This window comes from Camponotus vicinus, unplaced genomic scaffold, assembly GCF_025532165.1.
Source record: "Camponotus vicinus isolate PSW18456_S1 unplaced genomic scaffold, iyCamVici1.0 SCAF_1, whole genome shotgun sequence".
NCBI lineage: Eukaryota > Metazoa > Arthropoda > Insecta > Hymenoptera > Formicidae > Camponotus > Camponotus vicinus.
The window spans coordinates 25,626,030-25,643,621 of record NW_028141945.1 but is presented as its reverse complement, the minus strand read 5'-3'; the positions used below and the strand labels follow the sequence as shown (position 1 = coordinate 25,643,621).

Sequence of the window (17,592 nt, the reverse complement as noted above, 5' to 3'; positions counted from 1 at the left end):
CAAAGCACTAATTTTACCAACTTTAAGTTTAGACCCTTGCTGCTGTACGCCCGTAATAATGGGCCTCTCCATAAACAGCAATCACGTCAGCATACTCGTTCCAAAAGTATCGCTCCATGTCGCATTTGGTCAGAAAGAAATAATATCAGAAATCAGAAATAAAATACTTTATTTTCTAGATGATGATTTCAATCGGATACGTGCTTTCACAACAGTGCACAACAGTACTGTTTGGAGTACACTCTCAAGTCTACAAAAAAATGAGGTTTTTATTTGCTCGAATGTCTGTAATAAAAAATGGACCAAAATATCATACATATCGGTCAGTTATAAAAGTAGTTCCACCATCATTTACCACTTCTACCTTCATTCGCGGATAATAATACGATAGCTACAGTCGTCGACTTATCAGGAAAAACTTTATAACTTCAATAACTTCGAAACGGCTTACTTAAAATTGGTAAAATTAGTGCGTTGAAAAGGTTTCGAGAAGGGCTACAAGAATATGCAATAAAAAGTGGAGGGTTCCATTTCAAAAATTCAAGATGGCCTTGTCGTGACCTTGGCGACGCCATCCAAGGTCAAACACATGGCGCCAGTAAATAGACCATTTTACACCCTACAACTTTTGTTTGAAACAATTTTTTGTAAAACCTATTTTTTGTGATATTTCGAGGTCCCGACTCTTTCGAACACTCCGTATGCCGTAGCGATGTAATGACACGTTTCCAACCCCAGGTTCATTTGCAAAAAATGATTCTTATGGTGCCCCCGACAATCTCTGAAAATTTGTCGATTGAATTTCCGAACACCCTATATATATATATATATATATATATATATATGTATATATATATATATATATATATATATATGTATATATAGATAGATAGATAGATAGATAGATAGATAATAGTTTATTGCTGCCCCTTAGGGATTACAAGGCGCTTTTACAAGGAGCGTTTCCGAACCTTTAACAAATCCAAAAAGCTTACATCCCCCCGACCTGGCCCTTGTGCGACCACTTCATCTTGATTTCCCACACCCTCCTTACGTACCCTCCCCTTCCTTTCTCTCTATCCCTCACCCCCCTTTCCACTCTCCGGACCCTTCTCCTCCCAATCTAGGCTTCCTTTCATGACTACTCCGCTTTCCATCTTCCTCTTTCTCCTCTCCCTTTCTCCTGCGCTCTGCTTTCTCTATGCTGTCTCTCTTCCTTTCTCGTCTCCGTTTCCTTCTGCTCTAATCCTTTCCTTCCCATTCCCCATCCTGTAACCGAAAGTAACTCCTTCCTCACCTCTGCTGCTTTCCACTTTCCTGTCGTTGACTCCTCCACCTTCCTACCTTCCTTTCCTCCTCTTCTCTCTTCCTTTTCTCTCCTCTCGCCTTCCTACTCTCCTCTTCTACACCTTCCCTCTCCGTCCTAACCGCAACTCCTGCACTCTCTTGACCGACCTCCTCTCTCCTCTCCATCTCCCTTGCCAACTTCCTTAACACCACCACCATCTCCTCCATAACCTTTCTCAATTCTCTAATCTCCTCCACAATTCCACCACTTTCCATCTTTCTAGCTATCGTTCTAACCTTCCTCGCTGCAAACCCCGTAATCTCCGTATCTTTTTTATCGATCCACGCATCGATCTATCGACCACTCGCTTCCTTCCTCTAGAGATACTCTAGTAAGGGATCGGACAACAAGGCAACTGTCTGCTGATTGGTCGCCGCCATTCGAGGGACACTTCCGTCTTTCGAAATGTGCGCGCCACGCAGCTTTGACAGTTGTTGCATTCAGCAGTGAGCGCTTAGTGATAAACTGCTTTAATAATTTTAAGTCTTTTCAAATTCATAAAAGTAAGTATTATATATGTGAAAAGAAGGTTTAATGGTGACCTTGTGACATTTTATAATTTGTAATATCATTATTTAAAGTAAAAATCGTATAAAAATCAAGATCCAACCTAGAAACAGAAGTAATTTTTGTTTATGGATTTTATGTATTTTAGAATATTATTGTAATACGAACGTGCACTGCTCGTAATTGTTGTAATAGCACACGAAATGGCCATAAAATGTTCAATTTCCCCAAATCTCCTTCCCGAAGGAAGAAATGGGAAGAAAATGTTGGTTGCCCTCATCAAAAATATCCTGCGTTATGCGATGTAAGTTTTTATTATTATAATTTTAAAATTACTATTTTATTTGTCAGTGCGATCCCTAATTATTTATTTTTTATTTTAATATATATTATACTTAATCTTTTTTTCAGGAACACTTTACTAGTGATATGTGGGAAAATGAACAAATCTTTGGGAAAAAGCAAAAATTAAAACCAAATGTTGTGCCAATAAAAGTACCGCACATATTACAAGATGGTGAGATTACACACACATACACACACAGACACACACATTATTAAGTTGTGTGTGTATATATATATATATATATATATATATATATATATATATATATATATATGTATGTTTTTTATTCTTTTGCAGGTACTATACAAATGCCAAAAATGCACTTACAATTAGTCAGTATTTTAAAAAATAAACAACACATTGTTGATTCAGAAAAGCCGTTAGAAGAAAATATTGGAAAGCAAATGACTGAAACAGATGATGTAGAAGTCACACATCAGATGAAAGAAATAAATGATGTGGTACCTGATGCACTTGATTGTGACAATATCAATCCAAATGTAACATTAATGGATCAAATTAAAAAAAGTTCAGAAAAAATTCAACAATTCGAGAGACAATTGAAGAAAAAAGATCGAATCATAAAAGTGATGAAGATAAAACACAAGACATATAACAAGGAATTACAATTAAAATTACGGCGCCTTCAAAACAAAATAGGTAAAACAAATTCTCTTGTAGAAGTTACGTCTAAATTTTTTAATGATGACCAAGTAAATTTAAAAAAAAATAAAAATAAGAAAGTAACTAAATGGAGTAACGAAACTTTATTAAAAGCGTATAGATTGAAATTTTCATGTGGTACTTCGGGCTATTTAGAATTATTAAAACAAAGACATCCATTACCTTCTCTTCGAACGTTAACCAGAAGATTAGAAAATTTAAAATTTAGAAGTGGTTTAATTGTTGAAATTTTTTATTTTTTAAGGATTAAAGTTTCACAATTCGAAAAAGAAACGGACAAAGACTGTATGCTAGTATTAGATGAGATGAGTGTTATTGCTGGAAATATATATGATAACTCTACAAAAGAAATGGTGGGTCAAGTAACTTTACCTGATCATAGTGGCGAAGCTGATGAAGCATTAGTATTTCTAATAGCAGGTTTAGCAAGCCGATGGAAACAGATAGTCGCATATTATTTTACAAATAAGAAAACACGCGGGAAAATATATAAACCAATTATTATAGAAATAATTAAAAAGTGCGAAGAAATAGGTTTACGAGTCCATTCTGTAACGTCCGATATGGGCGCACCGAATCAAAGTATGTGGAATGCATTTGATATTTCAGCGAGTAGATACTCTACTGTGCGTAATTCATGTAAACATCCTTGCGATGAAAATCGAAAATTATGGTTCTTTGGTGATACTCCACATGCCTTTAAAAATATTAAAAGTGGTTTTTTTACAAATGAAATTTTTACAATCCCTGATATTTTTATTCAAAAGTACAATTTGCCAAATAATACTGTTAAATCCTTACATTTTAAAGAATTACTTTCTGCCCAACAAAATTTAGAATTTAAACTCGCTCCAAAACTTACATCAGACTATTTAGATACAAAGAAACATTTTTTAAAAATGCGAGTAAGTAGTGCCACTAATGTTTTTAGTGATGAAACAAGCTCTGCTTTAAAATTTTTGGCCAAAGAGCATTCTAAAGAGGAATATTATACTACTGCATGGTTTGCAGATTTCATTTTTCGTTGGTTTAAATTAATGACTGCACGTCATCCAGCATTTGGATTAGGAAAAAAATATGGAATGCTATGAAAATGCAAGAACACATCTGAAAGAAACCATACTTATTAGTATTTCCCAATATATGAAAAATGTTTCTTCTGGAAATTATGACGAAGATGATAGAATATTTTTATCAGAATTTCTAGACATTTTACAAGATAGAAAAAATAATACAGACGAACAGAACAACAGTACAAATAAATATCAAACATTAAATTTAAATATACCACACACTAATATTGTGCTAAACAATATCGAATTAAATGGATTATATTATATAGCTGGATATATAGTGAGTAACATTAAAACTACATGTTATAATTGTCTAAAATGTACAGGTTCTAAAACGCCAAGAATATGTCATTATTCTTATAAAGTTAATTCGTATAAAAAAGAAAAGTACCAAAGATACTTTGTTTTTTGTGAATGATACAACATTCAATTATTTCTTGTCTATGGAAAAAATATTTAGAGCTTATTATAAGACAATCTGTTCTTTACATGAAAAATTAAATATAAAACAATTCTTTGTTTCAAAATTTGAAGAGATTCCTTATTCCGTTCCAGATTGTCATAATTTAAGAAAGAAAATTATCAATAGATATAGTACATTTAGGTTAAGAATTGCATCTGAAAAGAGTTCAATGCAAAAAAATATTAGAAATAGTAAAACAATGGCTATGCATTCGAACGTGCAATTATATATATATATATATATATATACAGGGTGACCCATTTTAACTTAGGCAGCCAAATAACTCGAAAAATAAGCAAGATAGAGAAAAATGTTTTAGACAAAAGTTGTATGGTTTCGAGGGGGCCATAAGATGGTATCATTGGTTTGACCTTGAAGAGTCATTTGAAGGTCACGTGAAGGTCACTTCAATTTTTTTAAATGGAACATCCTATATATTTTTGTACATTCTTGTAGCTCATCTCGAGAACTTCCCAAAACACTATAATTAAGTACATTTTCGTTAAGTACTTTTTGAGTTATGAGGCTTGAAATAATTTCTTAATTTTACATAAACCGTAAAATATCTTGTAAAATATTCATTTTTCGATTACCTTACCTTAATAGTTTTATGTACAAAATAATGAGAGGAATCAATTGGTGTAAAGAAAACACATAGTTGTTTCGAAGAAAAAATATGTAATTTGCAATTAACAATTCCATATTTTTTCTTAAAAACAACTATGTGTTTTCTTTACACCAATTGATTCCTCTCATTATTTTGTACATAAAAGTATTAAGGTAAGATAATCGAAAAATGAATATTTTACAAGATATTTTACGGTTTATGTAAAATTAAGAAATTATTTCAAGCATCATAACTCAAAAAGTACTTAACGGAAAGGTACTTAATTATAGTGTTTTGGAAAGCTCTCGAAATAAGCTACAAGAATGTACAAAAATATATAGGGTATTCCATTTAAAAAAATTGAAGTGACCTTCACGTGACCTTCAAATGACTCTTCAAGGTCAAACCAATGATACCATCTTATGGCCCCCTCGAAACCATACAACTTTTGTCTAAAACATTTTTCTCTATCTTGCTTATTTTTCGAGTTATTTGGCTGCCTAAGTTAAAATGGGTCACCCTGTATACAGGGTGACCCATTTTAACTTAGGCAGCCAAATAACTCGAAAAATAAGCAAGATAGAGAAAAATGTTTTAGACAAAAGTTGTATGGTTTCGAGGGGGCCATAAGATGGTATCATTGGTTTGACCTTGAAGAGTCATTTGAAGGTCACGTGAAGGTCACTTCAATTTTTTTAAATGGAACATCCTATATATTTTTGTACATTCTTGTAGCTCATCTCGAGAGCTTTCCAAAACACTATAATTAAGTACATTTTCGTTAAGTACTTTTTGAGTTATGAGGCTTGAAATAATTTCTTAATTTTACATAAACCGTAAAATATCTTGTAAAATATTCATTTTTCGATTACCTTACCTTAATAGTTTTATGTACAAAATAATGAGAGGAATCAATTGGTGTAAAGAAAACACATAGTTGTTTCGAAGAAAAAATATGTAATTTGCAATTAACAATTCCATATTTTTTCTTAAAAACAACTATGTGTTTTCTTTACACCAATTGATTCCTCTCATTATTTTGTACATAAAAGTATTAAGGTAAGATAATCGAAAAATGAATATTTTACAAGATATTTTACGGTTTATGTAAAATTAAGAAATTATTTCAAGCATCATAACTCAAAAAGTACTTAACGGAAAGATACTTAATTATAGTGTTTTGGAAAGCTCTCGAAATAAGCTACAAGAATGTACAAAAATATATAGGGTATTCCATTTAAAAAAATTGAAGTGACCTTCACGTGACCTTCAAATGACTCTTCAAGGTCAAACCAATGATACCATCTTATGGCCCCCTCGAAACCATACAACTTTTGTCTAAAACATTTTTCTCTATCTTGCTTATTTTTCGAGTTATTTGGCTGCCTAAGTTAAAATGGGTCACCCTGTATATGCATTATATATTTTTTAAATTTATATATTGTTTTAATTTAAAAGCTTTATTTTGCTTTGATTCTTATACAGGGTGTCAGGAAAATTTTGGTCCATACGAAGTAAGGAGGTAGATTGGCTCAAATTAAGAAGGAAGGACTTGTACTGTTTTGTGATATTCGCAATAATTAACGAAAAATTAAATAAAGAATATCGGCCAATCTGCGTGAGTAGAAGCGCGCGGCGACGAGAGTCGTCCCACTGTAATCTTATACTAGGCGCGCGGCGAAGCGATGGGCGGATCGCTCTCCGAGACATGATGGTGGCGTGCGATATATCGCAATACCGCGCCGAAAAATGACCCGTCCTTTTAGTGGCGAGAAAATGATGCGCTATCATTTCCACACCACCTTGCGGTAGATAGCATGGTGCGCTTTTTTTATAGTGGTTTCCCCCATAGGCCTATTCCACTATCAATTTAAATATTTGTGAAAATTGTTCAAAATGCCGTTACTGTACGCTGAATGTATCGTAAATGTAAAAAATTGATGATGACAGTACCTTCACAAAAATTGATCCGTGGTTGAAAATTCCTCGATAAAATGTGTTACACACGTTGGTAATGATACGGACGTAATCCATTACACGTAAAGCGTGATGTACTGCGTAACGCGAAAAACCAAATTCGTGTGTCACATGACGTACGCTAGTTCCAGGATTTTCATAAAATGCTTCCAGAATTCTTTCTTCATCTCGTACACGAAAACGCACTGCTGGACCGGTTATCCCGATATTATGCACGACACCCAGTTTCACATAATTATTGCACAACACGTAAAAACGTCCACTTGGTTTTCGCCCGGGAAATCATTCCACGTAAATTGCGGCCGCGCGATAAGTATTTTCTCCCGCTAGCCCGTATGCCACAATCATATCCGTATATTCCTGCAGAGTACACTTCATTTTCACTGTTAATTTACTACGCGAACACATGATTTTTACTAAAACTGTCTCAGCTGTCGCAGGCTGTTGCCAGAGTGCATACGCCAGCAGCATGCAACTACAGCTGAGCGGACATGTGATTGTAATCATAATGCGCAGGCGCCGAGCTCACACGTACGCTTACACTCGCATGTAATGCTCGTAATCAAATACAGATTAAATATTTAATTACATAATGTCTAATATTTTACATTTTATTGGAGATATATTTGTTTATAATGTAAACAATCCGGGCACGCCAAGTTTTCATAACTTACTTCGATTTAAAGACTGTGCGATTTAAAACTTGCGTAAAACTTTTTTTTAAATTATATACATTATATAAAATGTGTTTTAAGAATTAAAAGAATCCTAATTCTCATTAAATATTTTAAAAATCAATTTTCTCTGAATAAATATAAAATGCGTTTTAATTTCTTAGGGAGAATTTATGTATAATATTTCTACTGTATAAAATTAATATTTCACGGCAAATATTATATCAAATTTATAAATTGCTCTCAAGTACTTGGCTAATAGTAATTATTGATTTCATATTTAGTTTTGATATTTTATTTTTTAATATTTTTTTATGAAAATTATTTGTTGAGGTTTTGTTTTTTAGGAAAATGATTTTTTGAGGGAAAATTACTGTGAAAAATTATTTTTAAGGAATATTTTTATTAAAGATGCATACAAAGTAGAATATTCTTTATGTACTTGGCATATTTTTTTTACCTTTGTAAAGTTTTTTTTAGAGGGATTTCACACCTTTTTGTAAAATTTTATACCCTTTCTGCAAATTATTTTTTGAAGGAAAATATTATCTATAACTCTATAGTTCTATAGTATATAATTATATATATATATATATATATATATATATACACATATGTGTGTGTGTGTGTGTGTGTGTGTGTGTGTGTGTATGTAGAAATTTACATATTTGACTGCGCAACCATAATTATTATAGTTACATAGATATTTATTACATTTGCCTGCGTAGACGCAAATATAGTTACGCAGAAATATTCCCTACATGTATAATTATATATATATAAATTATATATATATATATATATAATTTATTCCTTCAGCCTCTAGCGCCATCTCCACTCTCCATCTCCGCCATTCCACTCACTGCCACAGATTAATAGACAGATCGCCAATGACCTGGATAAAGACTGGACCGGCATTTCTCACTGATTTCGCCATACCGTAGTAGTGGCCAATGCAGTAACTACTAACTACGTTTTCAAGATGAAACAGACAGATGAGTTAGTCTGACAAAGACTAACAATCCATCGCTCTGACTTTGTCTCACCAACGATGAGCGTCTCGTGGACCCGTGCGGCGGCAAGCATGAGGTGTCACCTTTCGCGCTTTTATACTCGGCAAGCGGCAAGTCACAAACGATTCCGAAAGAAATCGTAAAATATATATATATATATATATATATATATATATATATATATATATATGTGATCACTTAAGAACGCCAGAAGCTTGTGAGCTCGCCGCGATAAGGCAAAACAATTGCGTGTCGATTTCATTGTGCGTAAATCTGTTGAAACGCGGCGCTTTAATTCTTCCGACGCTTTCGCTTCTTTAAAGATCTTATCTTTTCTTTAAAGATCTTATCTTTTCCCGTTTCAAAGATCTTTTCCGCGAGCAAAGTTTGAAAATGTATTATTTAATTTTTACTTTATAATTTGTAATCCTCGATAATTTCAAGAATTTTGTTTGAAAATTATTAATTTTCTATTGCCAATTTGTTTATTTTATCGCTTATTTTCTCACATACTTTTTTCCATTGCACTTTTGCTTACAGTTTTCAATAAACAATTTTTTATCGTAGTTACTGAAAATTATTATTGGGAATTATATACTTGTGCAGTAATCTGAATAATCTATAATTTTGTCGAAATTGTAGATTTTTTAAAAAAATCACGAAATTCGCGGAAATTGCGTGCTTTCTCGATATTTTCCGTTCACGATAGGCAGTTTGTTTTCGATTGTTGCAAGCGTTTTTCTTGGATTAAAATAGATTACGACAATGTGTGAAGAAAATCACAAAATATTCGACAGATATGCATATAGAAATAGTAATAATGTCATATCATAAAATTGTAAATTGTTTCGTTTTCTCAGAAGATTGATAAAAGATTTGTATAAGAAACTGCGATAAGTAAAAATACAAAATTTTTGAAAATATGTACTAAACATATTTGATTATAATAAAAAAGGTAAACTTTGTGAAAAATAAAGAACTTAAAAATTGCACTAAGAAATAAATGGGCTATGTGAGCCATACGGATGTAAGGCGCGTTATATCGAAATTTAATTAAAGAATTGAGAATTAATTCCAAAAATCTCCTTTAAAAGTCTTGGAAATGTTCAAACAAATTTATCGTGCCTCATGCACATTTAAAAGTTATATCGAAAAATTAAATTTCGATATAACGTGCCTTACATCCACGCACAGCTCACATAGCCCATTTATTTCTTATAATTTATTTTAATATAAGGAGCTTTTAAATTCTTTATGTTAAAAATGTCAAATAATTTTCTTTAATAAAATTTAATTAAAAATTTTGGAACACCGTGTTGAATAATAAAATAACAAATGTATAATGTGCAAAATATTTAAAAAGATTTATTTCACATTTGAAATAATGATTTTTTAAATAAAAAAGCATTTCATATTTAAAAAAAATTTATTTTTAATATTTAATAAATTTTATATATATGTAAACTTCTCTCTCTCTCTTTCCCTCTCTCTCATACACACACACACGCACGCATAAATTTAACGCATAAGAAAGATTTTGTCCAACTTGCCAAAATATATGTTTATAAAATAAAACAATATAAACGCAAATGTACAATTAATTACATGGGATTTCAGATGGAGCAAACAGAACAGCTTTTAATAATTGAACAATTTCTTTGCAACGCACGGTATGTGAGTGGCAGGGATCGGCAAAATATTATTAAAAAATTAATATTACTTGATTACTCAAATAATCAATAATCAATTTAGAAAATTTTTTTATTATGTGGATAATTAAAGTAGAAAATTATTTAATTACTTGGATAATCGGTAATCAAAGTCAAAAATTATTTGATTATTTAAATAATCAATAATCAAAATAAAACATTATTTTATTATTTGGATAATCAGTAATTAAAGTAAAAATTTCAGTAATCAAACTTAAAACTTTTTCAATTATTCAGTAATTAGGGTCAGATGTTCTTTGATTATTTAGCTTTTAGTTAATCAAAGAACATCTGACCCTAATTTGATTATTTATATAGTTAATCAATGAACATCTGATCCTATATAATTACTGAATAATTAAAAAATTTTTAAGTTTGATTACTGAAATTTTCACTTTAATTACTGATTATCCAAATAATCAAATAATTTTTTACTTTGATTACTGATTATCCAAGTAATCAAATAATTTTTTTAATTGATTACTAATTATTTAAGCAATCAAGTAATATTAATTTTTTTAACAATTTTTTGTCCATCTCTGATGAGTGGGTGCGAGCGGGGGCCAAATCTCTTACCTCTCATTCGTCTCATAATCGATTAGCCTGGATTCGCACCAGGGGCAAAGTCTGTTGGTAAAATCAAAGGAATTTAGCCTGGACTCGCACCAGGGGCAAAGTCTTTTGGTAAAGTCAACGAAGTTTAGCACGGACTCGAACCAGGGGCAAAGTGTGTCGGTAAGGGGTAAAGTCTGTGACACAGAAATAGCAGTCCAGTCTTTATCCGGGTCATTGGCGATCTGTCTATTAATCTGTGTCACTGCAAACCCCGTAATCACCGTATCTCTTTTATCGATCCACGCATCGATCTATCGACCACTCGCTTCCTTCCTTCAGCCTCTAGCGCCATCTCCACTCTCCAACTCCACCGTTCCATTACTCTTCTCTTCCCGCCTCTCCCTCCTTCCGCCATTCTTCACAACTCAGCACTTTTACTCCAACTTTTTACCTCCCAAAAAACTATCTATCCGCTCTCTCTCCATTTCTGCCTCCACGTCCTCACAGCCCTCTGATACACCTCCATCTCCTCCTCTATTCCTAACTCTCTTCTCTTCTCCCAACCACCTCCTTTTCCTTCTTTTCCGGACATTCTCTTCCACACCTGTCACCTAGCCCATTCCATCATGGCCTCCTATATATATATATATATATATATATATATATATATATATATACCCTATATATATATATACACATCTATACATCTCAAATAAAGAAAGGAGAAATTGTCCAGAAATTCTTTCCAAAAAATTTGTCATACGTACCTGCTGCTACGGTCTGACTTTTTTGACCAATCAGGACGGAGGTGTCCCTTTTGTTCTGGTTGGTAAACCCAATGCTGTAAATCATTTCTAAAGAAAGTGCATCTTTAGTCTGAACCACGTGCAACGTCGAACGAAGTGCATGATAGACGCAGTGTTATAAGGAGTAAAATTTGTGCGCTCACCTTGGTGATTAGTTATATACATATAAGTATAAATAATGTCGGTTGCGAGCTGTGAATCGTTGAATTTTTCACGATGATAACGATAACACATTTGTCAGATGAAATAATTGCTACAATTTTGGAAAATAAGAACATTAGCGTAGAGGATGTCGTGAATCTTAAATCCACGTGTAAGAGATTACAGCATATAACATTTAGCATCAAATTTTGGGAAAAGAAATGTTTTCAGAGGTATGATTTTAAGTAATTTTTTATTAAATTTTTTATATTTATTTCATATTTGATCGATTTCCATCACTCAACGAACCTTCGTGAAAATAATAGTGAAAAGATAAAGTTAAAGTTATTACATTGTTATCTTGTTAATTTATATTGCGTTTGTTGCTTCATTGTATATTGAACTTCTGATGTTACAATTTAATACCATTGTAGTAATGGATCAAAATTTAGTAAAGTCAAAATTTTAAAACGTCTAGAGGCTCGACGAGTTATAATAAATTTTATTAATCATTTCCAAGTTGCTTTATTGATAAAGATAGTTTATTATTATTCCAAATATATGACTCATTACTTTCGTAGATTATAATTTCATCCTTTTCTTGAATAGATTTTATTAATAAATTATAAGCATATCTCTTTTTTTATTATTGTTTTCAGTTATAGCACGCTAAAAATGTATTTTGACTTGGATTATTTTAAATTATTATCACAAATTTACTTTATTATCACAAGTACTTAATTATTAAAAATATATGTTTAAAACTATAGTCTACTTATGTGTTTAGTAAATTTTTTAAATATTTTAAAATTATTTTATTATGTAATTAAGACAAACTCTATTTTATAACTTAAACCACATATGGAACGAAATTAAATAAAAGTACTGTTACAATTTTTTATATTTTAATATTAAAATTTGTAATAACGCGATTACTCAATGTTTATCTATATTAATATTTGTAAAGATATTTCTTTTACATTCATTTGTTTGAAGTGTTTTTCTTTACATTTCGATATTTACTTATATAATATTCTAATTAATTTTCATAAATTAAATATTTTGGAGTGGAATTCATAAATATGCTGCTCATAATATCACAAGTACTTTATTCTTGAAATTTTCTGTTCAAACTTTATAGTTTTTACAATGTTGTATAATCTAACCATATGCAATCAATTTTATCTATTTGTAGATTGTAAAAATCAAATACTATTTTAATCTAAAATATTTTACCAGTTTTTATTTTTACTTTAATGGCTTGCGTAGATTTAAATATCTCTGTACAATTATTTTCACTTTATTTCTCATTCAAACATGACATAAAATAAAATTAAATAAAATAATGTGAGATTTTATCGCAGCAGGTGCATCTCGATATTACAACATGATAATTATGCACATATAGAGAGCCATTTCCGATTTCAATAATTTTCACATATGTTGTTAAGATCAAAACTCGCGCTAATTGTTTATTAAGTTATCAATAAAAAGAATTTAATGATTAAAACATAGTTTTACGTCATACAACGGTTATGTAACGTAATTCCAATCGAATTGTAACTTTAAATCAGAAATAAGTTTGAGTTGGTTTTATATCTTCCTGAAATGGAGTTTCACCGTAAACGAGGGAGAGGGCAGAACGCACTGTGTTGACGCATATACTTTGCAAGACAAAACAAAATTTACTCTTATTGTTAGCGAGGATCAAGATTATATATATATATATATATACCTAATATATATATATATATATATATATATACCTAATATATATATTAGGTGTATAACTAAGTTCCCGCTGTTTTTTACTTGAAAAATGCATTTATTTTAATAAGAAAATGAATTAATATATTAATCAAAATATAATCCATTGTTTTCTACGACTTTTTCCCATCTTTTTTGCAAAAGTCGGATTCCAGACGATAGAACGACTTGTTTTTTTAAGCAATCCATTGATCGCATTTTTGGACTTCTTCGTAATTGGAGAAGTGTGTATCGACGAGCGCGTGTTGCATTGATCGGAAAAGGTAATAGTCCGATGGAGCCAAGTCTGGAGAATAGAGGCTGGTGCGGGAGAACTTCTCATTCGAGCTCCAATAGTTCTTTTACAATTCTTGCAATATGAGGTCGCGCGTTGTCATGCAAAAGAACCACTTTACGTCGATTACTGGCCTTTTTCCCATCAATTCATCATTCAATCGGTATAATTGTTGTTGGTAGTGGTCAGCCGTGACTGTTTCAGAAATCAATCGATGAGCTTCAGCTGCAGTTTTATTTAAATCAAAGTAGTGAAGAAGTACATGTCGAAAAAACAACTTATCACATTTAATTTTAAATCGATTAAAAAAATATCTCTCACAAAAAATGAATCTTTGCGCACTCAATTTTATTGACAAATGCCTAACTTCACTACATTTGCAGCTGGAGCCATTTAATTATGAGCGGCGGGAACTTAGTTATACTCCTAATATGGTGCTCAAAAATCATTAAATTGAATATTATTAATATTTTACATAAAAGTTGTAGGATTCAGAAGGGGACATTCGATAGTAACATTGATTTGACCTTGAGTGAACGTGCCAAGATCATATTGAGATCAATTTTGTGTCTTGAAAATCCTACGGGGACCAGAAAACTCGCTAGAAACGATCTTGTTCTCTATTTTACATTTCATATTCTTGTAGCTCATCTCGAGAGCTTTCCAAAACATTATAATAAAATATTTTTTATTAAGTATTCCTCGAGTTATGAGGCTTGAAATAATTTCTTTAATTTTAAATGAACCATAAACCATAAAATATCTTGTGAAATATTCATTTCTCGATTATCTTATTTCAATACTTATGCACAAAATAATGAGAGGAATTAATTAATTAGTGCAAAAAAAACATAATTGTTTTTTTTTTAAATCTGTAATTGTTAATTTCAAATTACATATTTTTTCTTAAAAACAATTATATTTTCTTTACATCAACTGATTCCTCACATTATTTTATGCATAAAAGTATTGAGGGGAGATAATCGAAAAATTAATATTTTCCGAGATATTTTATGGTTTATGTAAAATTAAGAAATTATTTTAAGCCTTATAACTCTAAAAGTACTTAACGAAAAATATTTTATTATAGTGTTTTGGAGAGTACTCTCGATATAAGTGCAAGAATATGTAATAAAAAATATGGAGTTCCATTTAATAAAACAAAGTTCAATTCCATATGACCTTGGCACATTCACTCAAGGTTAAACCAATGTCACCATCAGATGTCCCCCTCCGAACGCTACAACTTTTGTCTAAAATAAACTTATGTCTAAAATATTTTTTCATCCGACCACTTTCTCCGATGTTAATAGGGATGCACAATTAAAATACATCCTGTATATATATAATTAAAAAATATAACATAATATGTGTTTACTTTGAAAAATAAATATTGTCTATTATTTATTGCTGATGTTTGTTGTTTAACATATTTTTTAAGAACATTCTTTTCAATTTTAGATTTCCCTTGTCGAAAAGAATACATAACAAAAATAGATTGAAGAAAATTGTTAACCATTTAAAAGCAGGTGTAAAATGTATTCAAGAACTACGGCATTATGTGTCACTAATGTCTTATAATAACTTACGGGATGTCAAAGAAATGGAATTGAATAAACTTCTGCGTTTCATAGCTGGACATTCTACAATTTATCATATTGTTTTGGATGATATGAATAGAATTATTTCTGCACAGTTATCACGGTAAAATTTAATAAACCAAATTGCCACTAACGTTATAAATTAATGTAAATATTGTACAATTAATATGTAAATTTTTTTTCAGGCACGATTCCAATTTAACAGTTAAATATTATTTCGACCTAATTTATCATTGGTTAGAACAGTATCGGTTAATATACAAGCAAAGGAAATTTATATTCATGCCAAAGGAAAAGCAACTTTTAGAAAAGCAAATTACTATTATCGCACAATATTTTCAACCCTGTGTATCTTACTCAATCATTGATACATGGTTAAATGATATTGCGCAAGAAGTACTAACCTGCCTTAAAAATAGATATCCTACACATTCAGTATTCTCAACGTCTTCTGAGCAATTTACTTTATGGAGATATAACAATATCAACGATAACTTCTGGAATCTGACAGAAGCCCAACAGATTATGTATATTATTGAAATTATGTTTTCTAATTTTATTGTTCATCAAGTACATCAATTATTGGTAACATTAGAAGTCGAGAGAAAATATGTGAATTTTGTAAGTTATTTTTTTTATATTATATTAAATTGTAATGATACTTTGTTATGCACTTCGAAAATTATGTATCATATCTTGTAAATGTTAAATATAATTTTTCTCTAATAAAATTTGATGATATAGATTTTACAACATTTCCAAGGACGTCTATTGGCTATTATATTTCACAGCGTGGCTAGAAGACTTGGTTTATGTTGCTTTCTGAGTTATAAGTATGATTTTGAAATGGCAATCGTATGGAAACCAAAATAGTTAGTAACAATTTTAGCTCCAGAGCTTTTCAATCTATCTGATATATATATTTACAAATAATTATTATTTAATATTTTCAGTTATAGAAAAGGACAATCGGAAGAATATTTTTATACGACGTCCTTCCCCCGTAGCATTACCAGAGAGGTATGTCATCTGGATATACATCCTCAGAATCCCTTATATAACATATCGGTAAGCAACTTTTTATGTATAGGTTTTTTTTTTAATTTTAGTAGGAAGTAGTTAATGAAGATAATAATCAATTATGAGTCTTATAAATAATATGTTAGTCAATGAATTAATATATTCTATGAGCAATAAATAAAATTTTATTTTCTTTTCTAATAATTGAAATATTGTTTATATATATTTATCATTTTTTAGCAAATACGAAATCTGATATTTGATCTCTGTAAATTGAGAAATCATTGTAATGTTTGCACTGATTTACAATTGAAACATCAAGTATTTTTCAAATGGAAACTTACGTATATGTGGAACTTTTTATCACTCTGCTGCGATAATATTGAAGATATACAAACAGATTATGAATACAGAAATATTACGAGTTCAATACAGGTAGTGTGTAACACATTGTACATGATATACTGAAATATATAAGTATCTATATGTACAGGGTGGTAGAAAATTATATGTCATGGCTTTGATAGGTGATTTTCCAGATCGAGATCAGTAAAGAAGTTGCAAAATTTTTGTATTTGCTTAAAAAATTCTGCTCATCAAGTTTATTTCAAGGAATTATAATCCAGACATTAATCACGAAACGCCCGTGTTGAACACGCTGTAGCATGGCGAAGGTTCCGATAAGCCCGGACATTTTGCCTGTTCAAAATGCTCGTGTTAGAAAAGCTAGCCTCATCCATGAACAGCACGTTTTCTACAAAGTTGGGAGTTTTTGTAACATCCATCGACAGAACTTTTTGCGAGAAATAGCGACCTTTAGGCCGCAATTCCTGCATTATTTGCACCTGGGAAGGCCGCAAGCCCTTCTCGCGTATTATGCGAAGTCGCTCTTGGTCCCCAAAACGCTCATCAAGGCGTTGGAATTTCCGACGATCTGGAATTTCACCCGAGGGCGTACCCGTCGTCCATTTGCGCGATTTTGCAGCAAAATGGCATAAATTTCGCTTGTTCGTGCATAATTTCCAAG

General features: G+C 31.2%; 2 protein-coding genes and 2 long non-coding RNA genes across 6 annotated transcripts; 3 read left to right on the top strand and 1 right to left on the bottom strand.

Annotated features, from left to right (window-relative positions):
- Nucleotides 1–927: 927 nt before the first annotated feature.
- LOC145973165 (uncharacterized) lies at nucleotides 928–6,624 on the top strand. Of its 3 annotated transcripts, XR_014439382.1 has the most exons (6): nucleotides 958–1,851; nucleotides 2,004–2,159; nucleotides 2,267–2,372; nucleotides 2,499–2,861; nucleotides 3,130–3,238; nucleotides 3,306–4,293. XR_014439382.1 is itself a non-coding variant. In XM_083102416.1 (5 exons), the coding sequence occupies exons 2-5, from the start codon at nucleotides 2,070–2,072 to the stop codon at nucleotides 6,552–6,554; spliced, it is 600 nt and encodes a 199-aa protein (XP_082958542.1). In that variant the 5' UTR covers nucleotides 928–1,851; nucleotides 2,004–2,069; the 3' UTR covers nucleotides 6,555–6,624. The 3 variants fall into 3 exon arrangements, 2 of the variants coding, with proteins under 2 accessions (XP_082958542.1, XP_082958534.1); XM_083102416.1 differs by lacking the exons at nucleotides 3,130–3,238; nucleotides 3,306–4,293 and adding an exon at nucleotides 6,514–6,624 and having other exon boundaries at nucleotides 928–1,851; XM_083102408.1 differs by having other exon boundaries at nucleotides 3,130–4,293.
- On the bottom strand, nucleotides 1,095–1,621 carry LOC145973184 (uncharacterized). Its single transcript, XR_014439385.1, has 2 exons — nucleotides 1,345–1,621; nucleotides 1,095–1,269 (listed from the first exon to the last, which is right to left on the bottom strand). It is a non-coding gene; the product is annotated as an uncharacterized LOC145973184 (long non-coding RNA).
- A 5,354-nt stretch (nucleotides 6,625–11,978) lies between the features above and the next one.
- LOC145962541 (uncharacterized) lies at nucleotides 11,979–16,371 on the top strand. The gene is made up of 4 exons (XM_083083735.1): nucleotides 11,979–12,136; nucleotides 15,406–15,648; nucleotides 15,731–16,072; nucleotides 16,290–16,371. Exons 1-4 carry the CDS (start codon nucleotides 11,979–11,981, stop codon nucleotides 16,369–16,371), a joined length of 825 nt encoding a protein of 274 aa, XP_082939861.1.
- Nucleotides 16,332–16,939, top strand: LOC145968316 (uncharacterized). The gene is made up of 3 exons (XR_014437715.1): nucleotides 16,332–16,417; nucleotides 16,499–16,613; nucleotides 16,806–16,939. It is a non-coding gene; the product is annotated as an uncharacterized LOC145968316 (long non-coding RNA).
- The last annotated feature ends 653 nt before the right edge of the window (nucleotides 16,940–17,592 follow it).

Coding starts and splice junctions, on each gene's coding strand:
- LOC145973165 (XM_083102408.1), top strand. CDS start 2,070: ATGTTCAATTTCCCCAAATCTCCTTCCCGAAGGAAGAAATGGGAAGAA. Junction 2,160..2,266: donor AATATCCTGCGTTATGCGAT/GTAAGTTTTTAT, acceptor TCTTTTTTTCAG/GAACACTTTACTAGTGATAT. Junction 2,862..3,129: donor GCGCCTTCAAAACAAAATAG/GTAAAACAAATT, acceptor TTATTTTTTAAG/GATTAAAGTTTCACAATTCG.
- LOC145962541 (XM_083083735.1), top strand. CDS start 11,979: ATGATAACGATAACACATTTGTCAGATGAAATAATTGCTACAATTTTG. Junction 12,137..15,405: donor GAAAAGAAATGTTTTCAGAG/GTATGATTTTAA, acceptor TTTCAATTTTAG/ATTTCCCTTGTCGAAAAGAA. Junction 15,649..15,730: donor ATTTCTGCACAGTTATCACG/GTAAAATTTAAT, acceptor ATTTTTTTTCAG/GCACGATTCCAATTTAACAG.